The 27858-nt window shown below is 34.4% G+C and overlaps 2 protein-coding genes across 4 annotated transcripts; one reads left to right on the top strand and one right to left on the bottom strand.

Annotated features, from left to right (window-relative positions):
• Positions 1-275: 275 nt before the first annotated feature.
• Positions 276-22073, bottom strand: LOC110456803 (transmembrane protein 260-like). The gene is made up of 19 exons (XM_021507765.1): positions 21085-22073; positions 18700-18809; positions 18233-18264; positions 17477-17628; positions 16943-17117; positions 16589-16702; positions 16035-16214; positions 15866-15906; positions 15353-15436; positions 14698-14815; positions 13792-13865; positions 13083-13176; positions 12375-12505; positions 11736-11790; positions 10180-10331; positions 8419-8598; positions 7066-7119; positions 6384-6471; positions 276-3464 (listed from the first exon to the last, which is right to left on the bottom strand). Exons 1-19 carry the CDS (start codon positions 21180-21182, stop codon positions 3234-3236), a joined length of 2163 nt encoding a protein of 720 aa, XP_021363440.1. The 5' UTR covers positions 21183-22073; the 3' UTR covers positions 276-3233.
• A 94-nt stretch (positions 22074-22167) lies between these two features.
• On the top strand, positions 22168-27020 carry LOC110456804. 3 transcript variants are annotated; one of them, XM_021507766.1, is made up of 6 exons: positions 22175-22462; positions 23079-23479; positions 23979-24097; positions 24444-24607; positions 24897-25058; positions 26217-27020. In XM_021507766.1, exons 1-6 carry the CDS (start codon positions 22280-22282, stop codon positions 26253-26255), a joined length of 1068 nt encoding a protein of 355 aa, XP_021363441.1. In that variant the 5' UTR covers positions 22175-22279; the 3' UTR covers positions 26256-27020. The 3 variants fall into 3 exon arrangements, with proteins under 3 accessions (XP_021363442.1, XP_021363441.1, XP_021363443.1); XM_021507768.1 differs by lacking the exon at positions 22175-22462 and adding an exon at positions 22826-22938; XM_021507767.1 differs by lacking the exon at positions 26217-27020 and having other exon boundaries at positions 22168-22462; positions 24444-24621; positions 24897-24988.
• Positions 27021-27858: the final 838 nt, after the last annotated feature.

Raw genomic sequence — 27858 nt, 5'->3', positions numbered from 1 at the left:
ATATGTTAAAATCTTTTAACGAATCCCCTGAATAACCAATTAAGAGGCCTAAGGTGATGATGTTTTGGCTAGCAACATGCTGGCATGAGGTGCTACTAAGTTTGTTCAAATGAATACCTTCATCCATTTTCAAGGTCACAAGGATCAAATATGTTTAAAACTTTTAAACAACTTCTTCTGAATAACCAAGAGGCCTAAGGTGATGCTATTTGGCCAGTAACATGCTTGGATGAAGGGCTACCAAGTTTGTTCAAATGAATGACCTTCACCAATTTGCAAGGTTACATGTACAAGGATAAAATATTTTGAAATCTTTAAACAACTTCAGAATAATGTAAAGGTCCAGGGTAATGATATTTGGTCAGAAGCATGCTGGTAGTATGAAAGGCTATACACTGTTAAACTAAATGTCATTGTTTGACTTTGTATCGCATGTTTATATCTTTTAAATCAAACACTGTTATTTTGCCTGTAGCTTTATTTTAGTCCACTTTTGAGATAATAAGTAAGATTAATACCAGGTGAGCGATTCAGGTTACATTTTTTGTGCAACGTTTTTCTTCAGAGAAGAATTTGAATAAACTTTTGCTTTGTCATATAAGAATGTGCAAACAATGTTTTACACAACTTATATCGGCCCATCCTCGATACACAGGGGTTGTGCTCATTTACGCTCTCAGCACCCCAGGAATATGTCATTGCAAAATTGAAGGCATGCAGCTAACTATTCGATAGGTCTCGGGTGAAAAAACCCTGACCAATCGAGGGCTGAAAGATTACAGATGAGCAACATCTGACACCAAAGACAGTCAATTCTACCGTATGCAACCACGAAATTCTTTTGATGTACATCAAAGGATCAAACTAGTCTTCTCGTCTCATCTACAAGTGGGCGCAAGCTGAACCTTCAATTTTGCTATGACATATTCCAGGGGTGCAAGGAGTGAAAGTGAGCATAACCCCTGGAGTATCAAGGATGATGTCAGTCTAACTGCTATATAATGTAAAAGCTGTCATACATGTAAGCAATATTGTTTTCTTTTTCAAAATCTACCATGTAGGTACTTTCTGTTACTTGCAATTAAGTCATTAGAAATATATCCTGTGTTATTTTGTTGCAGTTATAAATAATAAATAAATCACAGGTCATGCAAGTAAAGAAAATTGTGTCAATACATGTACCTTACAAAAAGTTCTGTGTATGGTATTTCTTAATTATTTTTTTTTGTTTGCATTATTTTGTGAGGAGTGTTCATCACAAAGACTTAGAAGGATTTATTGAGATATATTTTGTCAAGTTAATTTCTATGTAAATGGTATTTTTTCTAGGGGTGAAATAAAAACTCTGAAAAAAAGTTGTAGTATCGAAAATAATTTATTTCACTTGAAGAAATGAACATTGCTATCTTGTTCTTTTTTATTTTAATCACAGGATATTTTCTGTTCAAAGGGAAAACTGTTTCATAATCTTAGGTTGTTTGCCAAACTCAGCCGGGAGTCATTATGTTATCACAAGTCATGTATCTTAATCCACGTTGAAGAAAATACAAACATTGTTGAGGAAAAATAAAATTATTTCAAAATTCCAGTTATTTGTGACTTACACATGCATTACTATCTTGTTGTTCACGTTATGGTACATTTATAGAAACACTGAAAAGTGCCACATTGACAGCAAATGAAAGTACTTTCAACATCCTCTTAAATTTAATGTAAATTAAGATATTACATGTAGAAATAAATACTTGATCTTTGACAGAGTTATTGCCCTTCTTATTACAGTATTGTTCACACAAATTTATCTAAATCCCTCAGATAATTTCATACAAAATTTTCTTGGAAGGATTGGTCACTATCATATACAGTTTTACATGTATTGACTGTGCTTCATTTTCTATTACAGACAATTCTTCAAAAACAGTTTGGTGTCTGTGGAGTATAATAGATAGATAGACCAATAGCCTTACAGACAACAGTATCGTTATACATGTATAAGTATCTTGGGTTATTTGATGACCGTGAAAAGACAGATACATGAATATGATCATTATGAGACCATTTATGGTAATATATTGGTGACAAAAATTCACCAATGAAAGATTTTTGAAGTTGATCATTATTAAGCTATTTGAACCCTGTTTAAAACTAAATGTTACCTCCTCATTGATAATGAGAAAATAATGAGACTAAACTTATGTCACTTACGTTTATAATTTTCAAAAACTGTATAGCACACAAGAATACTTTGAATAGTATGTTACCATAGTTACATTATACATTATGTCTTGCTTTCCAAGATGGAAATGACAGGTATTTAAAAGCAAAAAAAACCTGATTACTTATAAAAGTATACTTAAAAACACAAAAACACAGGAGACTAAATAAACTCTAGTCTGATGAATTTTCTTTGAATCACTCTCATCAATACCAATATCACAACTTATTTTTAAAAAACACTTTACCAGCTCCTATATTTAAACAAACGCAAAATTGAAATAAAATAAAGTAGTGAACATGGTGGTACAGGGATCTTTAATATAAGGTAGATTATCAGTGTTCTGGGTAAGGACAGGAGAGAATGAGAAAACGTCCACTTTTGTCACAGACCTGAACTACATTAGATGTAACTTTAATAAGACATTTACAGACTTCGTCTTTTTAACAAACACGCAATGGCTATCATAGTGACAGTAAAACATATTTATTCATCACATAATCGGCCTGTTATCCTGTGTAATATACTGGAGCATTTTTCATTGGCTCTGCCAGTCAGAAATCGACTGTGACCTCATAATATGGACAAAGACTAGACGTCATAAATTGTGAATGGCTAACAAAATGGCTGTCTCTGTTTGATAACTCCTCTACAATATGGCTTTAAAACCTGTCAAAATGTAAGTTTTCTGAGTTATGTAATAAAAAGTATCTTAAATTTGTTTTCATTTCATACAAGCTTTTATGAAACTCAATTCAAAGTTTTAATTTTTGCTCGCCAAGGTTCGCAAAGAATGAAAACTCCTAAGACTCGTTTCATAAAATCTCATATGGAATGAAAACTCATTCAAGATCCTATATATACTCGTACAAACAAAAATATGTATAAATATTAAATCCAGCATTCTTATGTAAAGATATATGAAGCATGTTTATAAACACATGGTTGTGTCACCAGCTGATAATAAATCTAAATCATTATGCAAGCACTAATTGTCAACACCAAAAACATATCATTGTCAGGATTTGAGCTTCTGTTTCATTATTTCGATGATTTCCGTGATTGGTTGTTTGTCCGGATCATTGGGGTCACGTTTCAGGAATGTCTCAAAGTGATGGACAACTTTACGGGCCAAGCTCTGCTTGTCGTAATCGTGAGGTGTATGTAGCATTTTCTCACAGGCCAGTGCATAGTTTTTGTGCCAGTAGGCCGGAAACCCAGGATTGTTCTTCAGGGCTTCCGTGTACAACTGGGGAATGGAAGATTTACATTTACTGTGAAATCATTAAGAATTACGTACCGGTGAAAAGTTTCCGTAGATTTTTTGTATTCCACAAAATTCCTGACCAAAACAATTGCTGCAAATTATTATACATTGTTAATGATAATATACAGTTTAAACACTTAATTTGATATAGTTCTTTGAATATCTCTGATGACTTTGATGAGATGAAACGTTGACCTTCACTTACAAGTACACATACTGTTACACGGATCACAAGTTTAGGATAGACGTATATGTCTATGTGTTACACCTTTCCAGAATCATATATATCTTTATATTAGAAATATATCTTCAGAACAAATTTTCAACAAAACTATGTCCCCATGAAATACTATACATTTTCTAAAAACAAAACATAAAACAGCAACATTTAAGTAAACAAGACACTGACATGTCAGAATGGGCTGTAATATGCTATAACCATATAATATTTGTCCCCAAATAACCTAATGTAAGTGCAGTGATCATGTGTGACATTTGTGATCTGACAGGTACCTTATAATAATAATAATTTGAGGTTCTTATATACCGCTTTATCACAACCTAGTTCGTAGGTCGCCTAAAAGCAGCTCACAAATTATTATCAGTGGTTATAGGGCCTTTGCAACCAGCCAATAACTTTCTCAACCCCTTGGGGAGCATATAGCCGGAGCTGCCATTTCGGCTGCTAACAGCTAGCATTCAACAATTCTAGCACTGATCAACCACGTACTCAATTACAGCTGAGTAGACTGGAACAAGCGAAATAAAGTATCTTGCTCAAAGATACAACACAGTGGCGTGCCGTGACGCAAACTCGCAACCCTTCGTTCACGAGCCCGGCGTCCTACCAGGCCTCCTACAATCCTCCTATACTAAAAAAGTCAAACAAAATAAAAATACCAGCTAATGAGAAGCAATGTAGACCATCTCAGTTTAATGGATCTAAATAACATGTTATTATTGACCAAGTGGGATTTCTTAGTACCATTTACAATCTAGTATGTACGTTATTGTTTTGACAGAACAAAACCTTCAGCCATATATGTCTCAGCTTATCAGAAGCGACAATGGCCATCTTGATATTGGGATCTTGGAAATATGTTGTTACTGGCAAAGTATATCTAACATAAAAACAAGAGTTTCGCGGGGCGGAACAATATACGCCCGTCGAATGTCATATAGTGTTATATACTTTCTTACATTGAAATAAGATCTGCATCTTTCTAAGAGTGATTAGCTGACATGCTATAAACAAGAGGCCCAATGGGCCTGCATCTCTAAAATACAGCTACAGGCAAAATATCAGTGTTTCATTCATAAGAACCTATTAAAAGATTTAAATATATGACACCTGTGACCTTGAATGTCGAACAAGGACATTATAATATTAGGTTGAACAGAGTTTATAGTCTTCCAACCCAGCATGCTTCTGGAAAAATATCATTACCCTGGACCTTTTGGTTATACAGAACAAATCCTTTAAAGATTTAAACATATATTGACCACTGTGACCTTGAATATGGGTGAAGGTCATTCACTTGTTAGTCCTTCATCTCAGCATGTTAATGGCCAAATATCATCACCCTTGGCCTTTTGCTTATAAAGAAGAAGTCATTCAATGGTTTTAAACATATTTGACCACTGTGACCTTAAAATAAATATGTCAAGGTCATTCATTTGAACTTGGTTAGTCCTTCATCCCAGCATGTTACTGGCATTATCCTAGGCCTCTTGGTTATTCAGAAGAAGAAGTTGTTTAAAGGTTTAGAACATATTTGACCCTGTGACCTTGAAAAAAGATGAAGGTCATTCATTTGAACAAACTTTATAGCCCTTCATCCCAGCATGCTACTAGACAAATATCATCACCTTAGGCCTATTGGTTATTCAGAAGAAGTTGTTTAAATGTTTAAAACATATTTGCCCTCTGTGACCTTGAATATAAGTCAAAGTAATTTATTTGAACAAACTTGTTAGCCCTTCATCCCAGCATATAACTGCCCAAATATCATCACCCTAGGCCTCTCGGTTATTCAGAAAAAGTTGTTTAAAAGGTTTTTAAAATATTTGACCCCTGTGACCTTGAAAGTGGGTCAAGGTCATTTATTTGAACAAACTTGGTAGCCCTTCATCCCAGCATGTTACTGGCCAACTATCATCACCCTAGGTATCTTGGTTTTTCTTCAGAAGTTGTTTAAATGTTTTTTAACATATTTGACCCCTGTGACCTTGGATATAAGTCAAGGTCATTTCTTTGAACAAACTTGGTAGTCCTTTATCCCAGCATGTTACTGGCCAAATATCATCACCCTAGGCCTCTCGGTTATTCAGAAGAAGTTGTTTAAAGATTTTAACATATTTGACCCCATGTGACCTTGAAAATTGATGAAGGTCATTCATCCAAGCATGCTTCTAGCCAAATATCATCACCCTAGGCATTTTGGTTACTGAGAAGAAGTTGATGCGGGACGGACGACGGATGCCGCACCATGCCATAAGCTCACTTGGCCCTTCGAGCCAGGTGAGCTAAAAATGTAGGAGAAAATCTCCGGACAAAAAATCAAATACTGAAATGAACAGAGGGCAAAAACTTTTGGAAAATTGTCGAATCAAAATTCTTTTAAGGGAGACACAACTTCATATCATGATTATGATGTATACCAATTAGTTTCAAAGAGATTGGGCGAAAAATGTAGGAGGAGATTGCCGGACAAACAAAAGTTTACGCCAGCCAGCCGGCCGGCCGGCCAACACCATACCATAATTATGTTGCCAAATTTGACGGGTGTATAAAAAGGACAGAAATGGATGTACAATGTAATTTTGACAGTATGTCTCAGTTCTTGTTTCTTTGAGGATTGGAGCTAGTCTCAAACGAGTGCTGCTGGATTTATTATTTACCTGGTAAGAAGAAATGAGTGCTGCCTTTTTTTCCTGCTTGTTGTCAGAGGCCTGGGACCTGTCATACAGGAAGAATGCTGTGCTGATTCTGTAATGATAATAATCCTCAATATCACAATGTAACCTGTCTAAACTGACCCTTGTTTTATCTGAAAACCTGAATAAACCAGATCCTCTGCTATGGTTTGCAGATCAACAGAGTATTGCTCTAACTTGTAGAATTAATTAAACTCGACAGTAGTCTGGAAACTCACATCACAAACTATCAGTCTCAGTGTAGATGGGCATTGATTAGGTTTTCTTACAAGCGTCAGTTGTAGGGAATTTCCCTTAAGCTTCGCGGTAGAGCATCGTAGAGCCAAGAGCGGAGGGTTTGAGCCCCAGCGACGGCATTATCTTTATCCCTATTCCTCGTCTTACTACATCAGTGGTATTTAGTTTAAACAAATTTTACTGTTTGAGGACATGCAGTAAGTACCCACTAACAATGATGAAGTGATTTAAACATTTAAACATGTTGACACCGTAATGATTATAGTGTCAACATGTTTCTTTTAATTAAATAATTAACTTTCAACATCTGGGGTGATTTATATATTCGTTTATTTGTAATTAAGTGTAAATGGTATTGACATTTGACCCTCAAACGTCCATACGAATCAGGAGCACCCAGTATACTTACTTAGCATTCCACATCTCATCTGTTGCCACACGCTCCCAAGACGTTTCAGGAAATCTGCAAACAGGAATTACTGATAAGTTTTCTTCCATAAGGTTAAGTCATAACTTTTAAGGTAATAGGGGGCCTTACAAATATGGTTATATTAAGAGTTATTACCCTTAGGGATACATGCTACATCAAACCATGTGACTTGTGTCAGAGATATCTTCCTTACATGGTACACTTTATATGTGATGTGATCTATCTTCCTCAGGGTATGCAAATTCTTACAAATACCTATAAAGACTATTGTTTGGAGTGTCAAACCCGATCATGCACAACTAAGAATCAAAGGAAACCTACATAATGAAATTTGGAAAAGATCAGTCAAGGACTTAATTGTGAGGAAAGAGCAATAAAAAATGACAAAAACCGTCAAAACCAAAGGTTCTTGTTCTTCCGATCAGTCTCTAAACTACAACATGGAGAGGTCCGCAATGGGCTCGACTACCCCCATGGTCTACTTTTAGTAACAGTGATCTTGACCTTAGACATTTTTAAACCCCTATTGAACATAACATCTACATACACCAGTGTATCATCTAGTCTAAGATCAAAATTATTAGTCTTTTGAATTCTGAGATGAAGGCCAACCCCATATGGTCTATTTTAGGTAAATGACCTTGACCTTAGAATTGTTTAAACCCCTATTGTGCACATCTACATATCACTATGTACCACCATGTCAAATTTCCAAAATAATGGCATTTAGATTCTGATATAATCTCTGTAAACGAATGTGTGGACGGATGGATTGACGGACGGGCGTTCAGTGAAGACCGGACAGCATGATTTCTAAAGGACACCCGCATCTCCATTGCCATCCTCGATATCCAGGGGTTATACTCACCTTCGCACTCTACACTCCTGGAATATGTCATAGCAAAAATGCAGGCATGAGACTAGCTATTTTATTGGTGTAAGGTAAAAAAAAACCTGACCAATCACTAGGCTGATAACTGTCCTTTGAAGATTACAAAGGAACGAGGCCCGACTTCAAAGCCTGTCAATTTTTACCGTTACGTGACCGCAAGATTCTTTTGATGTACATCAAAGGACCAAACTAGTCTTCTCGTCTCATCCACAAGGTGCTGCGCACTGAGCCTTCGATTTTGCTATGACATATTTGAGGGGTGTAGAGAGCAAAAGTGAGCATAACTCCTGGTATCGAAGATACTCCCATGCAGGACCCTAATGTACCTATGGACAGAGGGCTGCTTACATATGGAATTAGAGAAAGACTTGCTATCTATCATTTGTTGTTTCACCTATAAGGTGCACAAATTATGATATTCTTCCAAAAAATTTAAATACCCGCCAGGTGGATGCGTCCAGTTCTGTGCGATTTTCCTGACGGATCTGATGTGTGCTGTCAAGTCAAAAGTTGCGCCCTTCTTCATAAGTTGACTGCACACCCCATAGGGTACCAAAGTATACCCTGTCTGCCAGGAGTTCTCGTGTTCCTGTGTTCCAATACAGGCAAAAATTGGGGCTCTACAGGGGAAAGAAAAACCACAATAGGACTTAAGTCTTCAGTGCATGGACAGAAACGATTAGAAGTTCATTGATACATCAATATACTGTGATGATGTCAATTCGGAAATTTACAAACACATTATGACAATTAGACGAATTACACGCTGGTAATTGTGGTCTATTGTTCACGTTTCACACCTATATGTAGTTCACATCCCCACAGGTAAATCTTCCCGCAGGGCAGAGTTCGTTGATCAGGGTGTCGATCGTAGAGAACAACAAGAGGCCCATGGGCCTTAACAGTCACCCAAGTTCTGATATATTTATACAGAGAGTTGTTAATTGTTTTTAAAACATTGAAGTATTATTAAAAGTGACACAATACAATAAAACAACCTTATTCAATATCTAGCATACAGATTTAAGAATGAAAAGTATTTGAAACTAGCACCTCTGATTCTAAACAAGGAAAATGAAGAAATTTTAGACACTGACCCCTTTGGGCGCCCTACCACCCTTGGTGGTAGGGCTGGCTCAAAATTTTCAAAGTATCAAACTGTCAACTCGGGGTTATAATTCCAATCAAGTTATCAACATGTAATATTCAAAGTATCATTTGCCATAATAAATTTTGATATGTGCATACCATCAAACTGCTATCCAATACTGATAATGCTAACCCAAATTAAATTACTTCCATGGGAAATTAAACAAATGTTGGTCCAAAATGTGATTTCCCTATATAAACTAAAGTAAAGTTTACCCCACTAGGGACAAACGTGAGACCCCAGGGTCAAGAATTTTACAATTTTGGTTAAGCACCTTAAGACGCTTCCATCTATGGAGAGTATTTGATTCTACCATATCTGGATCTTAAGAAGAAGATTTTTGAAATTTTACTCAATTTGTCCCTTTTTGGCCCCGCCCCTCAGGCCTCTTGGGGCTGGGGACCATATAATTCAAAATTTTGGTTGAATTTTGACCATGGAAGGTAAAAAGCTAGTCTAATAAGAGCGAGTCTAATTGGAAAAGGGAAAAGAGGTTAGGCCTATCATGATTTGTGAGAACTTGTCAGTTGATGTGTAACGGTCAAATGCATGTGTAACGGTAAAATGATGATGTGTAGCAGCTCAATATGCATGCGTAACAGTACTGTTACGCTAAAACAGCCTGGGGAGAACATTGGTGTAAATCCGGAAACTGAATAGGAAAAGAAACATTTTTTTCCAGATTTCAGTCATAAAATGTGCAAAACAATGCATACTATCTCTTTTATATATATTTACAAGTTTTACATGTTGGGGTAACAAAGAATTGGTAATAATACATAACACTGATGAAACACTGTTTAAAACTGGTAATATACATCTATCTACATATAATCAAGGGACCATCTGTAATGACATCTTATCACTGACTGTCATATTGGAACCTACTTCGTAACCTCAAATGAAACCTTCTCAATGAATCGGTTAATTTCTGTGGATTGCCAAATTCAATTCACAGGAGAGCTAGGCTGGTTTGAACTTGCTCAACTGGAATCATACACTGAATGAAATTGACTAACAGATTTTGTATTGCTCGGGATTTGATACATACTTGTCATAGTTGACGTCAAGAAACCTCTTGAATGTAAAAGATATTCTGCCATCCGTCCTCTTGGCGTTTGTCAGATGGAACATGTCCCCTGGAAATGTGATCCCGGGCATTGTCCATCCTAGCATGGGTACTGACCACTCGTATGTCAAAATCTATGTAGTATAGGATGGTATGTCAGTCTAGGGGAGATAATCTATGTTTTCACAGATGATAAGGTAAAGAAATTAGTTGACAGACCACCTGGAATCACTTCTTTAAATCATTTAAATACAGTCGAACCTCGTTCGAAGTCGACAGGGTCGTGATTTTTTTTTCGATTTATCAGAGTATTCGAGTTATGCGGGTTCATAAATTTGGTATGATTTTTTTTATCGTATTGTTCTTAAGTCTCTTGATCGATTTTCAAAGCCATACTGGCTCCTGTAAAAACATGAACCCGTGAAGCTGTCCTAGGTTGTGATTTCTACTGTAGAACTCTTTTATGCATGACCATGCTTTGTGACCAATGTTCATAAACACAGAATGACAAGATGTTGTACCTTTGCGTTTTATTTGTATCAAAGAATAGTGACAAAAGGAAATTTGAACGCTATGCAGTAGACAATGTTTTGATGTTGGATTTCACTATCGAAACCAATATCTTACATCGAGGTATCCAAGTTTTTCGACTTTTTAGGGTTCGAATTATCAGAGTTTTATTTACTAAGATAAAGAAGAGGTTTGGCCGGGACCGGAGAAATATTTCGAGATAAACGGGGTCTTCGAGTTAAAAGAGTTCTAGATAACGAGGTTCGACTGTATATCAATTTCAGGGATGATAACTTATGTATTCAGTCTAGGGGAGATAACTGCAGTAATAAGTTTTTATAGATATTTTAAGCAATAAATTGCGGGGAGGTAGTTGAGTGATAATATCAAGAGATATTAAGTCTTGGAGAGACAACCTAATTTATTAGACTAGGGGAGATAAGTTATTAGTCTAGAGGAGATGATTGATAAGAAGTCCAAGGGGATAATTTAGGTAATTAATCCAGGGGAAATAATTAAAGTAATTTGTTTAAGGGAAAATCCTTAATTTGTCTAGTGGCAATAACTTATCAGTAATTAGTTTAGGGGAGATAACTTATTGATCACAGAATAAGTCTAGGGGAGATAACTTATAGATCACAGAATTAGTCTTGGGGAGATATTAAACTTATAGATCACAGAATTAGTCTTTTTAGACACTCTTTATTAGTCTTTGAGTAATAAGTTTTGTTAGACTTGGAGAGATAACCTGAAGTGATATCATTAGAAAAGATTACTTAATTAGTCTCTGGGAGATACTTGAATGATACAATGTAGTCATAAATATATACTGTACATACACCGTAGGGGTGACCTTGATTTTATAGATTTAAGATATTGTATATAACATAACGTTAAATGACAATATTAAAAGACCATATTTCTCAAGTATGGCAAATAAAGTGGATTGTTTATGAAAATTCAACAATCTTTTGCCACTGGTGACAAAGGGAGATAACACAACAGCATAAAAGTGATTTATACTTTACCTCCTGATCAAATATTTGAATGTCTGGTCTAATATTCTCACACAAATGTAAATATCTGTAAAAGGAGAAAAGCGTTAGTGTCTGATTACTTAGGAAGAGATATGTTTTATATGCAAAGACTTTTATATAAAAAAAGCAGCTAGTTATTAAATTACAGAACCAATTTTCTAAATAATCAATCTGAGTCTATTACATGAATTCTCTATACTTAAATATGTTGCATGAATTATCAATGTGATCAACTGCATCCTTTATCTTATCCTTTACATCAAAGACTGAGCTGTCTATACAATTTTTTTATGATGTGCATCATTTAATTAAGAGTATAATATTCAGAAAAAATGTTTACAACAGAATTACTTTTCCACCAATATTATCTGATATTATCGATTTCCCCTTCATTTCATTTGATCATGCACAAGAAAAAAAAGGCAAACTTTTCTTGGTCATGGCCTAGATCTCATCCAAAATTGTTTAGTAGGTATAAAAGAAATCTTTACCTCATAGAACTGCTGTCTATGATGCTTGCAATTTTATAAATTCTTAGACGGCCAAAATATTTTGTCTTAATAGTTTACCTGAATGTATTGTCTGAACTACCGATTAGTCTATCTATGTCAGCAGTACAGGAAAGTCTACCTGAAAGTGTTGGAGGGAAGGTCTCCCTTTGTCAGTATGCTGGCGTTAGGCGGCATGGTCCTCAGGATGTCTTCTCCAAACTCATGGATGACCCAGTTGTTACTGTGATTACTCACATTGTAATGGCGTTGCTATGGTGATGATACATATCCGTGTTAGTAGTGAGATTGTTCAGTTTTAATGTATACAAATATTAATAGAGAATCTCAATGCCGTCACGCTTGACAACAAGGCTGCACATCATTTTAAATGGAATATTTAATGCAATTCCGAAGTTTTCTGCTATTTTCTGATATGATTGCTTATTGTTAAATGTTATTAATTGTATACTTATTTAAATACTTAAGTGTGTGTACCAAACATTCAACATAACAACCACTTTTTCTACCGTCGCTTCATTTGAATCTGAACAAAAAATCGTTGCATTTGAATGCAGCGAATAGAAGATACCTTTATGATTGGTCAATACCAAAAAGTGATATTTCACACTGTGAAAATATCACTTTTGATATTTGTCACCGTGTGAAAGATATCAATTTTATCAAGTTGATCGAATGCAATATTTCACTGGCAAAAATTTAATAAATATTTATAGTTCTAATTAATTATAAGCATTGAGGGGAATTATACAGTTTGAAAAAGTTAAAATTAACTTCCAAAGGTAGTACAGCAAAACATCCCAAGGAAATAATCTTCTGAATTACTTACCAGTTGGAAAATAGATAAAACAACAGCTACAATTACGTCTGGTCTCGCATACTCTACGTAGGCTGTGTTCATCTTTGTTATCCCGAGCAAATAGCTGCAGCAATGAAACGGTGATAAACTTGGTATTCTTTTATGTTGATCGTTAACAGTACGTAGGTGTTCTGACCATTTACCTAATTCATTTCAAGTATTACTATCATAAAATGTAACATCTGAAGTAAAACATGGACAATGGCTAATTATAAGCATAAATCCCATTTTCTGCTGTGTATATATAAATAGTGGTGCTGATCTCGATCAGGGAAGCAATGTGAGACAGCGCACCTTTTCATCCAGATGTACTTCTGTTTTACATTGAACCTGTATATAAGGACTGAATCTCGATTTTTCCAATGTCCATGCAAGTATGAATGGGGGATAATTTACTTGCAAATATACACCACATGAGCAGCTGTACTAATATTGACAACTGTTGTTTGGGTCACATGTGCTACTATTATCCAATCACAGTACTTGTAACAAAGCACAAAAACAAATTTGGAATTATATGTTTCTTATTTACTGGGTAAATGAATTGATGATATGTTTCCTTATATGATTAATATCCTTGAAATTAAACCATTTTTTTAAAACTTGCTTCAACTATACACATCAAAATTTGACAATAATTTTATGTCAAATCTGTTGGACCGTTACTGATTTAACGTACTTGATGACATCACTATAGGCTACAGCTGCTATGGTAACCACTATCAAATCGCTCTGCATCCAGAATCTTTCCACCTGAAAAAAAAAATACATCAAATTTTATTCTCATTCTTACGAGATCAGAAATGCTAACAGCTTTACAATAAATTCCATTCAACTCTTTCCCCCATAATTTATGTGTAAAATTGGATATAAAATCTCAAACATACAAATTGTGCAGAATTTCAACTGTTAATTTAATCACATAGAATTAATTTCATCTTATTTCGATTGGAAAGTTATTTTTAAAGATAAAGAAAATACATTATATCATTTAAAAATAATTGAATGGAATACAAATATTAAATGAAATTTTTTAACAGAAATAAATATTGGTTACATTAACTCTGCGCTGTTTAAACCACACCCATATGCATTTATTCACAAGTGCAGATGTACAGGTACAGTACAAACTCAACACATCTTACAAATATATAGCATGACTTGAAACTAATCAAAACCTAAATCAGGTGCTTTTATATTATTCACGAACAGACTTATTTTACCAGTATTCACTTACAGTATATATTCAACAATGAAACACTTGCGCAGTTACTATATCACAAAGGGTTGCATACAAAAACAACATATTTATTACAAAAAAACATCTTCACCATGGAGATATGATCTCCTTAACTCTTGATTACAAAGCACACAGATTGACCACTGCATCACCAGTCATACTATTTGATATGTTTATCCTCTTCAGCAATATTACTGGGAATAATTTGAAAATTATAAAACTCCCTAAAAAGGCTTGCAACAAACGAAATTAAACAGGAAGATATAGTTTGAAGGCTAGACCTGTATACATTTTAAAAGAGGTGCTACTCTAATTTTTCAGATTTTTTTCAGTATAAATACCTACCACTCCTAAGTAGAGGGCATTTTTCAGATCAAGGTTTGCGCGCCAAGAAAACAAAACCAGGTATATGGTCATCATACTGAGGAATACGGTTAGGGCTCTGTCCGTTGTCTTTAGATGCCTGAAGGAAATAGTGACGAAATGTACTTAGGGCTCATTGTAGCGGAACTTCTCTATATGGACAGCATTAAAGGTTTTACTTGATTGATTATTTTTTATAACTGAAGCATGCAAATTTTATTTGATGCTGCATTCGAAAATAATGTGGAAATATTTATGGAATACAAAAGCGAAATCTAGAAAAGATACCAAAAAACAATAAAAAAAAAAACTCATATATTATAAAGGTTAAGTTTGTTTTTAACACAAACAGGAATTGAAAACTTGACCCGGGCTGTTTTCAACTCCTGTTTGTGTTAAAAACAAACTTAGCCTTTATTATTAATTTCAAACTGATGAATCCTATTCTGAAAATGTGACATTAACAAAAATATAATACACTTCTTCTATAATCCATAACCTAAACAAACATATAAACAAAACACATTACATGTATTTCTTACTCATCTCAAAGGATTGAAGTGTCAAGCTGACACTTTCAGAACTACACGGATCGGTAAAACATATTTAAATAGAAGTTATTACTTAATAACAGTACCTGTAAGTTACAGCCACCAACCCCAGGAAGAACAGGACACAGACAACTGGAGTCAGGTCACTGACCATGTGGTCATAGTAGGCTCTGGTCAAGTATAACAAAGACAGATGTAGTCATAGTAGGCTCTGGTCAAGTATAATATAGACAGATGTGGTCAAAGTAGGCTCTGGTCAAGTATAATATAGACAGATGTGGTCAAAGTAGGCTCTGGACAAGTATAATATAGACAGATGTGGTCAAAGAAGGCTCTGGTCAAGTGAGAATTGATTGATGAAAAATCTTCTTTTTAACTTGGCAGATCAGAGCCTCACTAATTAAATTGATTTTTTTAGACTAATTTAATAAATGTCATATGAAATGAGAACTCATTTAAGATTCTCCACATAAACATATTGCTCTCATATATATAAAATGTTGTATTTTTATGCCTTAGATTATGAATAAAAGTTTAAAATAAAGTAAATGTACTGTTCTTTTATCATTAGTAACATATTCCTCTCCCTGTTGTCATACCTGAGACCAAATATCAATCCTTGTCCAGTCTCTCCTTTACCCTGCAAACAGATTAAAATACATACTTGATTACTCTAGATGATAAACATTGCTTTGTCAATGGATATCAAGCAAGAAAAGTTTTGAAAACAGTTCTAAATGTCACATCTCTGTTCTGCAGTCAGCCTACCAAATCAAATGTGCCATATTCCCTCCTCAACACGTGCGTCAGTAGTCCAGCCACTGACCTCTGGTCACCCCAGGTCCACCTTGACTGCACAAACCAGCTGGACAGAGGTAGATATATGTATGGCAAGAGTCCAGCCAGAAAGGAAAGGCCAACCTTAATCAATACACTGAGAGTCAGAATCTGAAAAATGACAAAAGGAAGTTGTTTGAAATAGAAAAAAATCAATATTAGGCTTCAATGTAGTTTTATCATTATGGATACACTGCATCATACAAATCCTTCAAATTAATGGTCTGTCTGAAAACACCTTGATCTGCCTTGGTAATAAGATGTAGTCTGTCAGAACAATGGTGAAATGTTTATGCAGAGTTGATAATGTACATTGCAGATTTTTTTTCTCCACATTTTTTCGTGTGGCTTGTCTAGTATATTCTCAGTTTGTTATGAGCTTGGATCACTCACACGAATGAAAATTTGTACAGTAAAATGACCAGGATTCCTGATTTTGAAAGGTTGCTTTGAGCCCTACATGAGTAAATGATGAAATATTTTACCTGGTTTTTGTGGAGAGTATAAAGAACCCAGACTGCCAGACAAAACACATAGACGACCATGGTATGCTGGTTACAAAGTGACAGGCCACAGATAAAGGATCCCAGCATTGACGTCTGAAATTACATACAAATGAATACAGTAAAACCTATCTAATCTGACACCTTTGTATTCTAACATCATGTTCTAATCCAAAATTATGAGGCTATTCCAGTTTTCAATATTTATTTCTAACAATGACAACTTCTTTTTTCAATTTCCACAAAAGGATCACCAACAATTTTGAGAAAATGTCTAACTTCACAAGGCAGAAATTTGAGTTACACACTGGTAAACACTAGACATGTAAATGCCACCTTGATCTGGTGCTGATTAGTGGAGTCTTCGAACTGCAGAGCTACCAACATGAGCAGGGCCACAAACATGTTGTTTAGGGCAAAGACTTCTGCCGTGATAGACCATGCCCAGGTCAGCTTACACCAACCCCATATTCCGACCGCTAGTACAGCCGCTGACGGACGACGGGTCAGTCTATAAATACAAATGTATCTTTATACAGTATTTCACCAATCCCCGTCTATCAGAGTTCCCTCCCCTCATTATCCATTTGACAGCCAACAGCTGGGTATAAGAATGTAAACTGCCAAATTTACCTAATTTTGGCAGGTTTTGAAATCAGTAGAACTCCTTAAATCCTGTTCATTGCTCAAATTTGATTAATGCATTGCATAGAATAGCTTTATATTATGGTTTTAACATAATTATTTTTCAAATATGGTTCATTATAATTTCAATTTATGTAAGATCCAAGGTACCTTGATTGAAGTAATTTTGATAATCAGACATCGTCATGGTCACTGATATTTATAAAACTTCAAAAATAATTGTACCTGAGGATGGTGAGTGCCAGAAACACTATGGCTAGCCCTCCGAACGTGGCTGTCTGTAGATTGACGCGCCATGCCACACTACCACCTGGCACCAGCCGTATAGCCAACCAGGCAAGCAGGGTAAACAGAGGATATCCAGGAGGGTGGGCTACCTGTACAGACAAAAATAACAAATAACCCTAAGAAAGTTTGCTATGGTAGGTAAACATTTTCGACAGAGTTAGCCATTTTACAGAAGACAATTCCTATACGGTGAACACTAATATGACCTCTTGTATTTAAATACAAAGATTTCACAGTATAATTGTTCCTTTGTAAGTTTTTTCAATATAATGAAAATATGTTATAATAACTTTCCTGTTTGAACAAAAACACAAAGTAGGAAACATTTAGAAGTATTTAAAAAAATAATTGATTTGTAAAGTTTTCACACTGGGTATTTTCGTACTTTTCATTCTTTACCGCTAATATATACAAAACATTGATACAGATACAGAAAATACAAAAATACACACGGTAGAAACATAGAATTAGCATATTCTTTGTTGCCAAATTTTCTCTATGAATTGCTTTGTCAATTCCGAGTGGCGGAAATTCTGCAAATTCTAAAGCAAAACACTCAACAGAGCAGTTGAAACAAACAATTTTGAAGAAATTTGCTGAATTTTTCTTTGACAATACAATGCAATATTTGGACAAAAATGTACAGAAATCAATTAATTGAGTTTTGCCTAGTATTAATAGTGTAATACATACCCCCAGTTCCTGTGCAGCAGCTATAAGTTCTCCTATAGTAACAAAAACCTCATAATTTTATTATCTTATATTAATAAAATACTAAAAAAAAATAGTTGTACACAATTTTGCCTTGCAAATAGTGGAAAAATTAGCATTACAATCAACTTACATAACTTACAGCTAGGTATCTATAGAAATATAGTTAAGAATCAATATCGATAATTTTGCATATTTTTAATGGCAGTGATTGTAACTCAAAACACGAGGCCCATATGACTTACATTGCTCATCTGTTTCTATTTGTACTGTGTAATGACAAAGTAATAAAACATGTTCAATTCTGAACATTCGAACACAGATTATGCTCAAGATTCAGCCTATTTTTCATATAATCACTCCTCTGAACAATATTTCAGAATTTGAGTTGTAATGATTGATTTTTTCCTATTTGAGCTCTGTTAACAGTATTGTACATACAACCCTACCTGAGTCTCCTCCAGGCAGAGACGGGTAGAGGGTGGTGTAGTACACGCTAAATGTCACAAGTCCTAGGACTAAACTCAGTTCCAAATCACGTCCCCCTCTCACGTCACTCCTGAAACATATTTCTTGTCACTGAATGTGCTGTGATTTTTCATAATGAATAGCAATCGAGAACAGTCTCACTTAAGTCCCTGCATGATAATGTAAAAAAATCTTTAAGGTAAAACAAAAAAGTCCAATGGGATTGATCTTAAGACATATTATGGAAAAACAAATACTCTAAAAAGTTAAGATTTGACAAAAGAACTAGAAATTGTAGAGAAATGGAATGTGAAATCTGAAAACCTCTGAAGCAAAAAAAAAATGTAAGTGTTGAACTGTTCACTACACATATATACATCCTCATCTATTGTCTATATATATGCTGAACTACAATTTTACATATATACATCCTTATCTATTGTCTATATATATGCTGAACTACAATTTTACTCAACTTTGTCCAGATCTGCTACATCCCAAAGCATCTAGTAAAAAATAACTGACTTTATCCGCTTTAAAAAGTTTTCTGATGGGACAAAAAAAAAGGAAAAATTTAGATAAATGTAAGGAAATCAGATATGTATTTTAATGACATAAGTAAAGCTCTTCATTGAGTTTGGCATAAAGGTCTAAAAAATATGGTATCTCTATGGTATGGTATATGGTAGATTTATATACTGATTGCTTTAACCAATTGCGCTACATTGTACCTGGTCAACAGAACTGTCTTTGCTAACTGTTTTACAATTAATAATTATATACAACATTTATTTTAATAATAACATACAACATTAATATAGCGTCTTATATTATTTGTAAAATTACTCTATGGCACTTTAAAACATATGGATAATAGTATTAGTTATAATTGTTAAACAAAAAAGGCTTGCAATCACCATTATACATTAAGCAAGAAGATAATCATCTGAATGTGCACATAAATGAATAAATAAAAGGCGGTATTATATCCAATAGTTATATATACTTATATCCAAACAGAAGTTAAGGGGAGGTTGATTTTCTGCATACAGGAACAAATACAGTACAGTTAGACTCAATATACAAAATGAATCTAAAAAATGTTTGTAGGTTACAGCTCTACTCCGGGCTCAGTTCTAGCTCCGTCCATTTCAACTATAAAATATTTACATTTATGTTCATTGCTTTAATAATGAAATTGGCGTCACGTTCGTATGAATGTGTGTATTTATTTGTTTTTATATATGTTTTTGCTGTTTGTTCGTTGTTCCTTTGGAGCGACCGTAGTTTTGGGTGTGACCGGAAATGGTTAAGTCCAAGCGGGACATAAGTTCGCCGAGTTTATTTACTCTATTCTACTGCAAGTGCAGAATTTAAACATGTACAGGCACAGATAACAGACTGTGGGGAATATTTCTATATCTCTGTTTCTGGATAAATATCCTAGGCAAACATATGTTCGCTCGTGCGGTTCGGTCATGCGTTTCATAGTGTATAATGATTTGTTAGGAATGTTTTGAAAATATTATTGTTATTGTTCACTGTAACCATCTATATTGATATCTGTTTTATATGTAATTCTACATATTATAGCGTATATTTATGTTATGTATATAGTACAGTGTGATCAGGTGAGTACGTATGCATTTATGAAAAAGTATGGAAGCCACAAGTCGCCATATCGAACTTCAGGTGTTGTATTAATAATATTACTTGTTGTATGCTGAACCTGCATGATATCATAGCGTAACTTATTGCTTTCTAGCTTATATATCTTCATAATATTTTGTAGAGGTTTAATCAATTTCTGGTGTAAAATTGAAAGGGCTTAAGCTTAGGTATATTTCTATTAATAATTGTTTGATATCGTATGAGATACGTGTGTGAGTTTTACTTAGGTGTTTTTGTTATTATTTTTAAATCTTCATGTAAGGGTCATGATGCACACCAGCTGATCTCTATCCGGGCCTGTTAGAGACACAGTGATAAGGCGCCAGGACCGACGTCAGTCTAGGTCAGCCTATTCATTACCTGAGCATGAGAACAGGCCAAGAGTTAGTCTGGTGGTGAAGATGACGGGGAATGCAACCAATATAGGCTTTGCTTGCAGTCAGATCCCTCCATTAATTCACACTAAAATATCTTGAATTGAATTTAAAGGAGACAGTCAGTTATTTTAGACTTAATATCCATCGGGACATTCAGCTGATCACCTGCATGTTCTAGCACGGAATTAGATTATCTAAGTCCGTGGTTCTAGCAATTCCAACGAGCAGCATTTACATGTTTTGTTTGATTTAGTTTAATTACTCTTATAATTTTGTTAACTAAAAATGCATTGTATGATAAAATCTAAATACTGGTACCTGTTGCTTGACAGTGTATCATTCTTCTTGGTCTTTCCATCAACACTTCCAGTGTTCTGTTTTTGCAGTTTGGCATTCTTTCGTTTTTGAGCATTCATTTATTTTATAACTTTTTTCTCTTTTTACCAGGTAATGTGCTGTGAAATAATATTTTTACATAGAATAAATTACGATATCATTTGGTTCACAGCACACATAAACATTGTGTATATTTATGTGAGCTGTGACCCATATCAGATATGTGTATTTCAGACATTTGCAACAAGTTACATAATCTATTTCGAACATTACGTCCTTATCTTATATATGCCAGTAATTATTATCTATTATGCCCGTGTTTATGAATACCGGGAGTCAATCACAGATCATGTAGTTCAAAATAATCTCAACTTTTGAAGTAATCATAATGATGACCGGATGATGGCGATTGCTAGATTCAGAGCTACTCCTATAACATAAGAGGCCGCTGGTTGGGCTTTTTTCTATCGGATATTATTTTGCCGATAGTGACGAGGTCACATGGCGCCTGTCAAAAGTTTTCAAACGTGTAAAATCTCTAACATTGTTTGAGTAGATTCAGAGCGAGATCTTGTAAGAAGTCATTTCGACCTAATACATAGCCAATTGCAAAATACAGTATATGACCACATAAAGCCTTTAAATGAAATAAGTTCAACATCAGTATTTCTCAACATATTTGTAGCAACATAAGTTTTTAATTAAACTAATATCAATCAATAAAACCACGTCTCGGACGAACGTGTTTATTGGCGAAATGACCCGATCTAAGCTGGTGGTAAAATGCAGCTGAAAATATCATAATAAGTATTCATAGTTGGAATCATTTTACAACAACAAAATCAATATGTTTAAAGAAAAATATATTAGCAAATGTTAATTCCGTTCCTTCATACAGTGAGTAGATTACTAACTTACTATTACGTTACCTAGAAACCAAAAGCAAAACTACCTGCGTTTGCTTCAACCGGAAGCAGAGCATGTATTAATAAAATTAAAACCAACATCGGAGAAATTTAGAGTAATGCCGGGAAAATGCTACATTTCGTCCAACGACCAATTTTATGTATGTTTACATCGGACTAATCGAAGCATAACTGTGTTTATTTTTAATTTGAAATGTTTATATCGAAAGATTACTTAATACGTTGTGTTCTTACTCGATTTCCGTAAATAAATGTTTTCAAATATTCCCGCAATCGTTTCTTTCTTTTACCGGAAGTGCGATCTCCCGTTGGCAGACGACTCGGTTGTCATTTGTTTTAAGATGAAGACTCATCCCGCAAAGTATTACTTAAATACCCTTTCTAATAATCAATTGGAAACGTTCACAGGGAAGGATATTGATCATGCGTTTCAGGTAAAATAAGAAGTGCACGTCTCTATATTGTATAGACATATACTGTACAGGGCGACAGTCAATTTTGCAAATGACAATCTTTCGTCTTTTATCCAGCAGACAAAAAAAAAACACCCAGGAAACTGAGTAGAAAGTTTATTTAAGAGGAGAATGAGCAAATTAGTATTCTTATTCCATATTTGTCGCTAGCCGATGTAAATAACCTAAAGATTTTGTAAGAGTTAAGTACAGTTTCTGTATGCGTCTCTTTTAGTCTTTAGTAATAGCACGGAATTAGATTATCTAAGTCCGTGGTAATAGTATTGGTGTGAGGAAAGAAATATTGAAAGCTTAACTGCAGAAAGTCTTCTACCGGTAATTCATTTCAAATACAAAAATTCTCATAACATTACTAATCAGTACTGTACTGCACAGTGGAAAAAATATGACAAGGCATCATTTGACATCAATAAGTCATTATTAGTGAGACAAAAATGGTAAAATAATTAGATTACTTTTGGATGTCTAACACAATCTCAGAAACATGGAAGTCATTCTGAATTTGATTTTGAAAACTTTTGGCATTAATGTAATGTGACTGAATATAATTACACTGTATTTAACTTTGACTTTTCAGGAAATCTATGAAGCTGAAATGAAGAAGAAACGGGCGCAAATAATGAGACGTCTGAAGTTACAAACAAAACAACATTCTCGGAAAATGCCAACCTTTGTGCAAAGAACACCTCTCTGCCAGACTTTCAAAAAGCCAGCTTCCCAAACTGGATCATCACCTTTTTACAAGAATCGGTCCCCAGTAAAACTCTCTGAACCTATAATTTGTTCACTGAATACATCAGAAACTGAAGGCAGTGGCTTAGGTAAATACACCCGATCATTGTTACAAACACCCATATTGAAGGATGTCAAGTTGATAAACATGAGCTACAGTCAACCTTCAACTCCAAAAGTTAACTTCAACCGAACACATCAAATGCCATATCAGACACCATGTTTGCTGAACAGGAATGTAAATTGGTAATTATAATTGTATATATTATTAAGATAACACATTAACTGGAAATACTATTTGTGGTTGTATTTTCTTAATTTTATTACACATAAAACAGAAATAATAAAATTTATATAAGCTGATGTTACATCAAAGTCTTTGTGCATGTCCCAGTTAAATAAATGTATAAGATTGTTACAGATAATGATTTAATAGGATTGAATAAAGTTATTTTGTGCCTCAGATTTTCACCTTCTAAAAAATCTTTAATACTTTGTTAGACATAGGAGATCCTTTTGATAATTTACTTTATATTTATACGCTAAATAGTTCAATTTGTAAAAAAAAAAAGATGTGTGAAAACTCAAAAACATGGGTCAATGGGATGGAAATCTGAAACTGTTTATTATTGGCCTAGCTGTCTGATTTAGGATTATGTATTTGTTAGTGTGAAGTAATTTAAAACACATAACAATGTGCATTAATCATTTCTCAAACTATAGATTTAATATTTTAAATTTTCAGGCCGTCTTTACAGAACCTTGATGTCCCCTTAACACCTCTGTTAAATGATCCATTAAATGTATTTGAGGTGAAACCTGGAAGTCAAGATTTCTTTCCACTTGACATTCTCCAAATGATTGGTAAGATTTTCAAAGCTTCGGATCATGAAAATACCTCAGTTCTAAAGAATTTGAGAAATATTATCTAGAGCACGAATCTTTTTATAGTCTATTTGAGTTTTATTAAACTGTGGTTTTTGATAACCGTAATTGTCAGACCGTTATTTATGGAGTTATGGCCCTTCATTCAATTGTCAAAACAGTGTCAGCTCGATACCTCAAGTAGTTTCTTAACAGGTTAACTTCAAAGTTAATAGGAAGGTACATTATCATGATAGTTCAAACAAGGTTGATAACTACCACTGTTCAACCTTAATTTATGGAGTTATGGCCCTTTATGTACCACTTTCCCTTGTTATTGTTTCAGACGATGACACTAAGCCTGTGGAGTCTGTGGATAAGGAGCTGCATAGATATACAGATGTAACCCTGAGTGACCTAAATGTGGCCGATTATCTTCTGGACATCGCAGAAGATTACACATCTAGCAACAATATCACCACCATTGTACAAGACTTACAGCCACAGCAAGTTAGTCACACAAAGTAACAGCCTATTCCAATCCTTTATACATGATATAAACAAGCATTATAAAAAATTGACTATATATATATACCTGGATGATTGCTTGGCAATTTAGTATTTATAGCTAGATGATGAATCTTTATAAGACTTCTATCATCAAAGGTTTCACAGTTCATATTCATACTTTTTTTGTATTTTCTTCTTAAAATGGGTGAAAAAAAATGTGAACATATCCAACCTGATGAATTCAAAGCCTTGAACTACCTATAATCTGTCATTTTTGTCTCATATTCAGAATAGTCCTAATAAGCTAAATACAAAAAGAAAATGCAGACGGGCAAAACCTGTGTGTTACGAAGAATCTGAAGTTTACGAGAAACAAAAAAGAGAGAGAGAGCGAGAAAGGAGGCTAAAACGGAAGGAGACCTTCAATAAGCAGTCCAGTGGTCGGAGACGGGTATGTGTTTTAACTGTCCCAGGGTATGCAAGGCCTCATATCAAAGTAATTACAGATTAGTAGCATTATTTCTCATTGTAAATCATATTTCTTGTCACAAATTTTTAAAAAAATCAATACGATTACTAGTAATATTTCACAGTAAAAGTATACATAATTTTTCAATGTTAACAATAAAAATACCTCTTGCTGTAAACATTCGCAATATTTAATTGGTGAACAATTTCAGTATTAGGCCACAGGCTGATTTTGACTCTCAACAGCCTGACCTATATATTCATAGTAAACATTGAAAATTTTCTCCAGCCCTGACATACATAAATCCAGAAGCCAGGCTAGTGAAATTGTGCATCTGTTAAATCAGTGTAAAATGTAGTTATATCTCTCGGTGCAAAACAGTAGATTACTCTGTAAACATCAGCAATATTTTAAGCTCTATAACATACCTGGATACATGTAAATGATATGTATACAATATCGGAGGGACTACTCAGGTATATGAAAATGTCAAGCTAGAGCTTTCAAAAATTCCTCTCTCAATGTAAAACAATAGATTTCACTGTATACAGTAGAAATTATGTAAATGTGTAATCTTTGCTTTGAGATGTCATTTATTGTGTCGCCTGCAACACGAGGGGACATATAGGTATTACTTTGGCGACGGTTGCGTCATCCGAATCAAGGTTTCCATGCGTTAACTTGAGTTCCCTTGCGTTGGGTTGATTTTACTCAAACTTGGTACACATATTTCATACCAATATAGCTCGGACGAGTTTGCGTTTCAGAAGTTTAAATGCATTTGGTGGAGTTATGCCTCTTTTATTGCCAAATAAGGGCATTGTGTAGTAAATGCAAGAACTTTTTTTTTTTAATCAATTCCTTTCAAGTTTTGTTTGGTAATACTAGAAGCAATAATGTTCAACACATTTTATGGGTTTTTCTGTCGAGTTCCAACTTTCCTCGTTTTGGCATATCACTACTTGACATAGCAACACTGTTCATCGTTTTTGCCGTTAATTTTTGCTTGTTTATGGGATAACTCAAGCCAAAACCCTTTTCTCACTAAAAGCGCTGAGCAGGCGACACTTCCACTCCTGTGGAATTCTTGTTTTCTTTTGATTAGATTTACTAGAACATGTTTCATCTTATACTTTACAGAGTCAGAGAAAGACCAGAACAAATATAAAATACTTCTAGACATTGGCTGAACTTCATTTTGTAAGCAGTTCTGGTGACCTAAGGGCAAGCGTTGAAGAAAACATGACCAGTTTTCTGTAGGGTATTATGATAAGGGACAACAATGAAGACAGTGGTACATATTGTTAGTGTGCACCATCTCTTACCAATAAAAAAGTTGTATCACATCAAATATTCGCTAGGTGTAATGTCTGTAGAAAATGATAACTTTATTTTTGTACTGCTATGTCTGTGATTAACATTTCTATATGTTTTATACATTTGTTGAAATATTGAAATCCAATACCTGTTTACATGGTCATTTTTACTTGGTTAAACTGTTTGTTGTAGTATTATTAAGCTGAATGCTTAAACTAAAAAGTTAAAGAGCGCTGCTACAATTAATTTAAAATAGTAGCAAGTACCGGTACAAAATGATCATATTTGTTTATGTTATTTTCAGTGAGAAATTGTTTTAAAATTTTATGTAATGAACTTAAGTCTCTTGTAAAGTTCATTCATGTAAGACCTGGCCATAATGCCAGAACAACTTGGACTTCTCAAATTAGTCTCTGGGTAGGTTTATGTGGGATCTGAACAAAATACCATCAACTTTTGTTTGTTTTTGTTTTTAAATTCCTTTGTAGATTCTGGCATACATGGCCATGTATATATGTAACAACCTAACTGTTGCTCTCCATTATTACCTCCTGTCAATCTGTCTTTGTGTTGTGATATATACATGTAATACTTGTGTGCAAATTTGATTTTGTTTAATAAAATATATTTGGTTATATTTTTGCGTTGTTATTTTTCCTTACTGAGTGTTTAATAAATTTCCTTGTTACATTTAAATCAAACATGTCATTCCTTTCCCCCACAAGCCGATCAATCAACCAATAATCATGAACTTTAAAATGTTAACACAGCCAAAACAACATGTTATAATAATTATAAAGAAAAGTTCAATATATTACAAGTCAAAGATTGTAATGAAAGGGTTTCAAAAATTTGACAACTTCTCATAAACAATTGCCTAAAAATATGCCTCATGTATCTGACCATATGCCAAAATGATCCCAGAAGGATCTTGCTACCTACCAATATAAGATCCTCCTTAGTTCTATGTAAGTTTGATCTTTTCTGTTTATATCTGTTTGATTGATACTTTGATAGTATTGTCAACAGTCTTGAGGCACGGTAGTCTGGTGGTAGGACGCCGGGCTTGTGACAAGGGTTGCGAGTTTGGGTCACCTCACGGCACTGTGATGTATCCTTGAGCAAGAAACTTTACTCCCCTTGTTACAGTCTTACTCAGCTGTAAATGAGTATGTGGTTGGGCAGTGCTAGGACCTACGAATTAGGTTGTGATAAAGCGATATATATAAGAACCTCAAATTATTATTATCATTAACAGTAATAACATATTACAAATGCATCACGAGGTCAGCCAGACCTTCGATTGAAACTTCATACTGTGTATACTATTGTCCTCTTCATGTGTAGCTGTCTCTTATGGACTACTGTAGAATAGTGATGTGTGAAAAATGGATGGAGGGAAATCAGATATTAGGAAACCATCTTTTTCTCAAGCTCAAAATTGAAACATGCAAATTTAATGTAT

This window comes from Mizuhopecten yessoensis, unplaced genomic scaffold (assembly GCF_002113885.1).
Source record: "Mizuhopecten yessoensis strain PY_sf001 unplaced genomic scaffold, ASM211388v2 scaffold8849, whole genome shotgun sequence".
NCBI lineage: Eukaryota > Metazoa > Mollusca > Bivalvia > Pectinida > Pectinidae > Mizuhopecten > Mizuhopecten yessoensis.
This window is presented reverse-complemented; position numbering and strand designations above follow the sequence as displayed.

Coding starts and splice junctions, on each gene's coding strand:
- LOC110456803 (XM_021507765.1), bottom strand. CDS start 21,182: ATGAATGCTCAAAAACGAAAGAATGCCAAACTGCAAAAACAGAACACT. Junction 17,629..18,232: donor CTGCTGCACAGGAACTGGGG/GTATGTATTACA, acceptor TTGTCTGTACAG/GTAGCCCACCCTCCTGGATA. Junction 17,118..17,476: donor CTGGCACTCACCATCCTCAG/GTACAATTATTT, acceptor TTGTATTTATAG/ACTGACCCGTCGTCCGTCAG.
- LOC110456804 (XM_021507766.1), top strand. CDS start 22,280: ATGTTTTCAAATATTCCCGCAATCGTTTCTTTCTTTTACCGGAAGTGC. Junction 24,608..24,896: donor AAGACTTACAGCCACAGCAA/GTTAGTCACACA, acceptor TCTCATATTCAG/AATAGTCCTAATAAGCTAAA. Junction 25,059..26,216: donor AGTCCAGTGGTCGGAGACGG/GTATGTGTTTTA, acceptor TATACTTTACAG/AGTCAGAGAAAGACCAGAAC.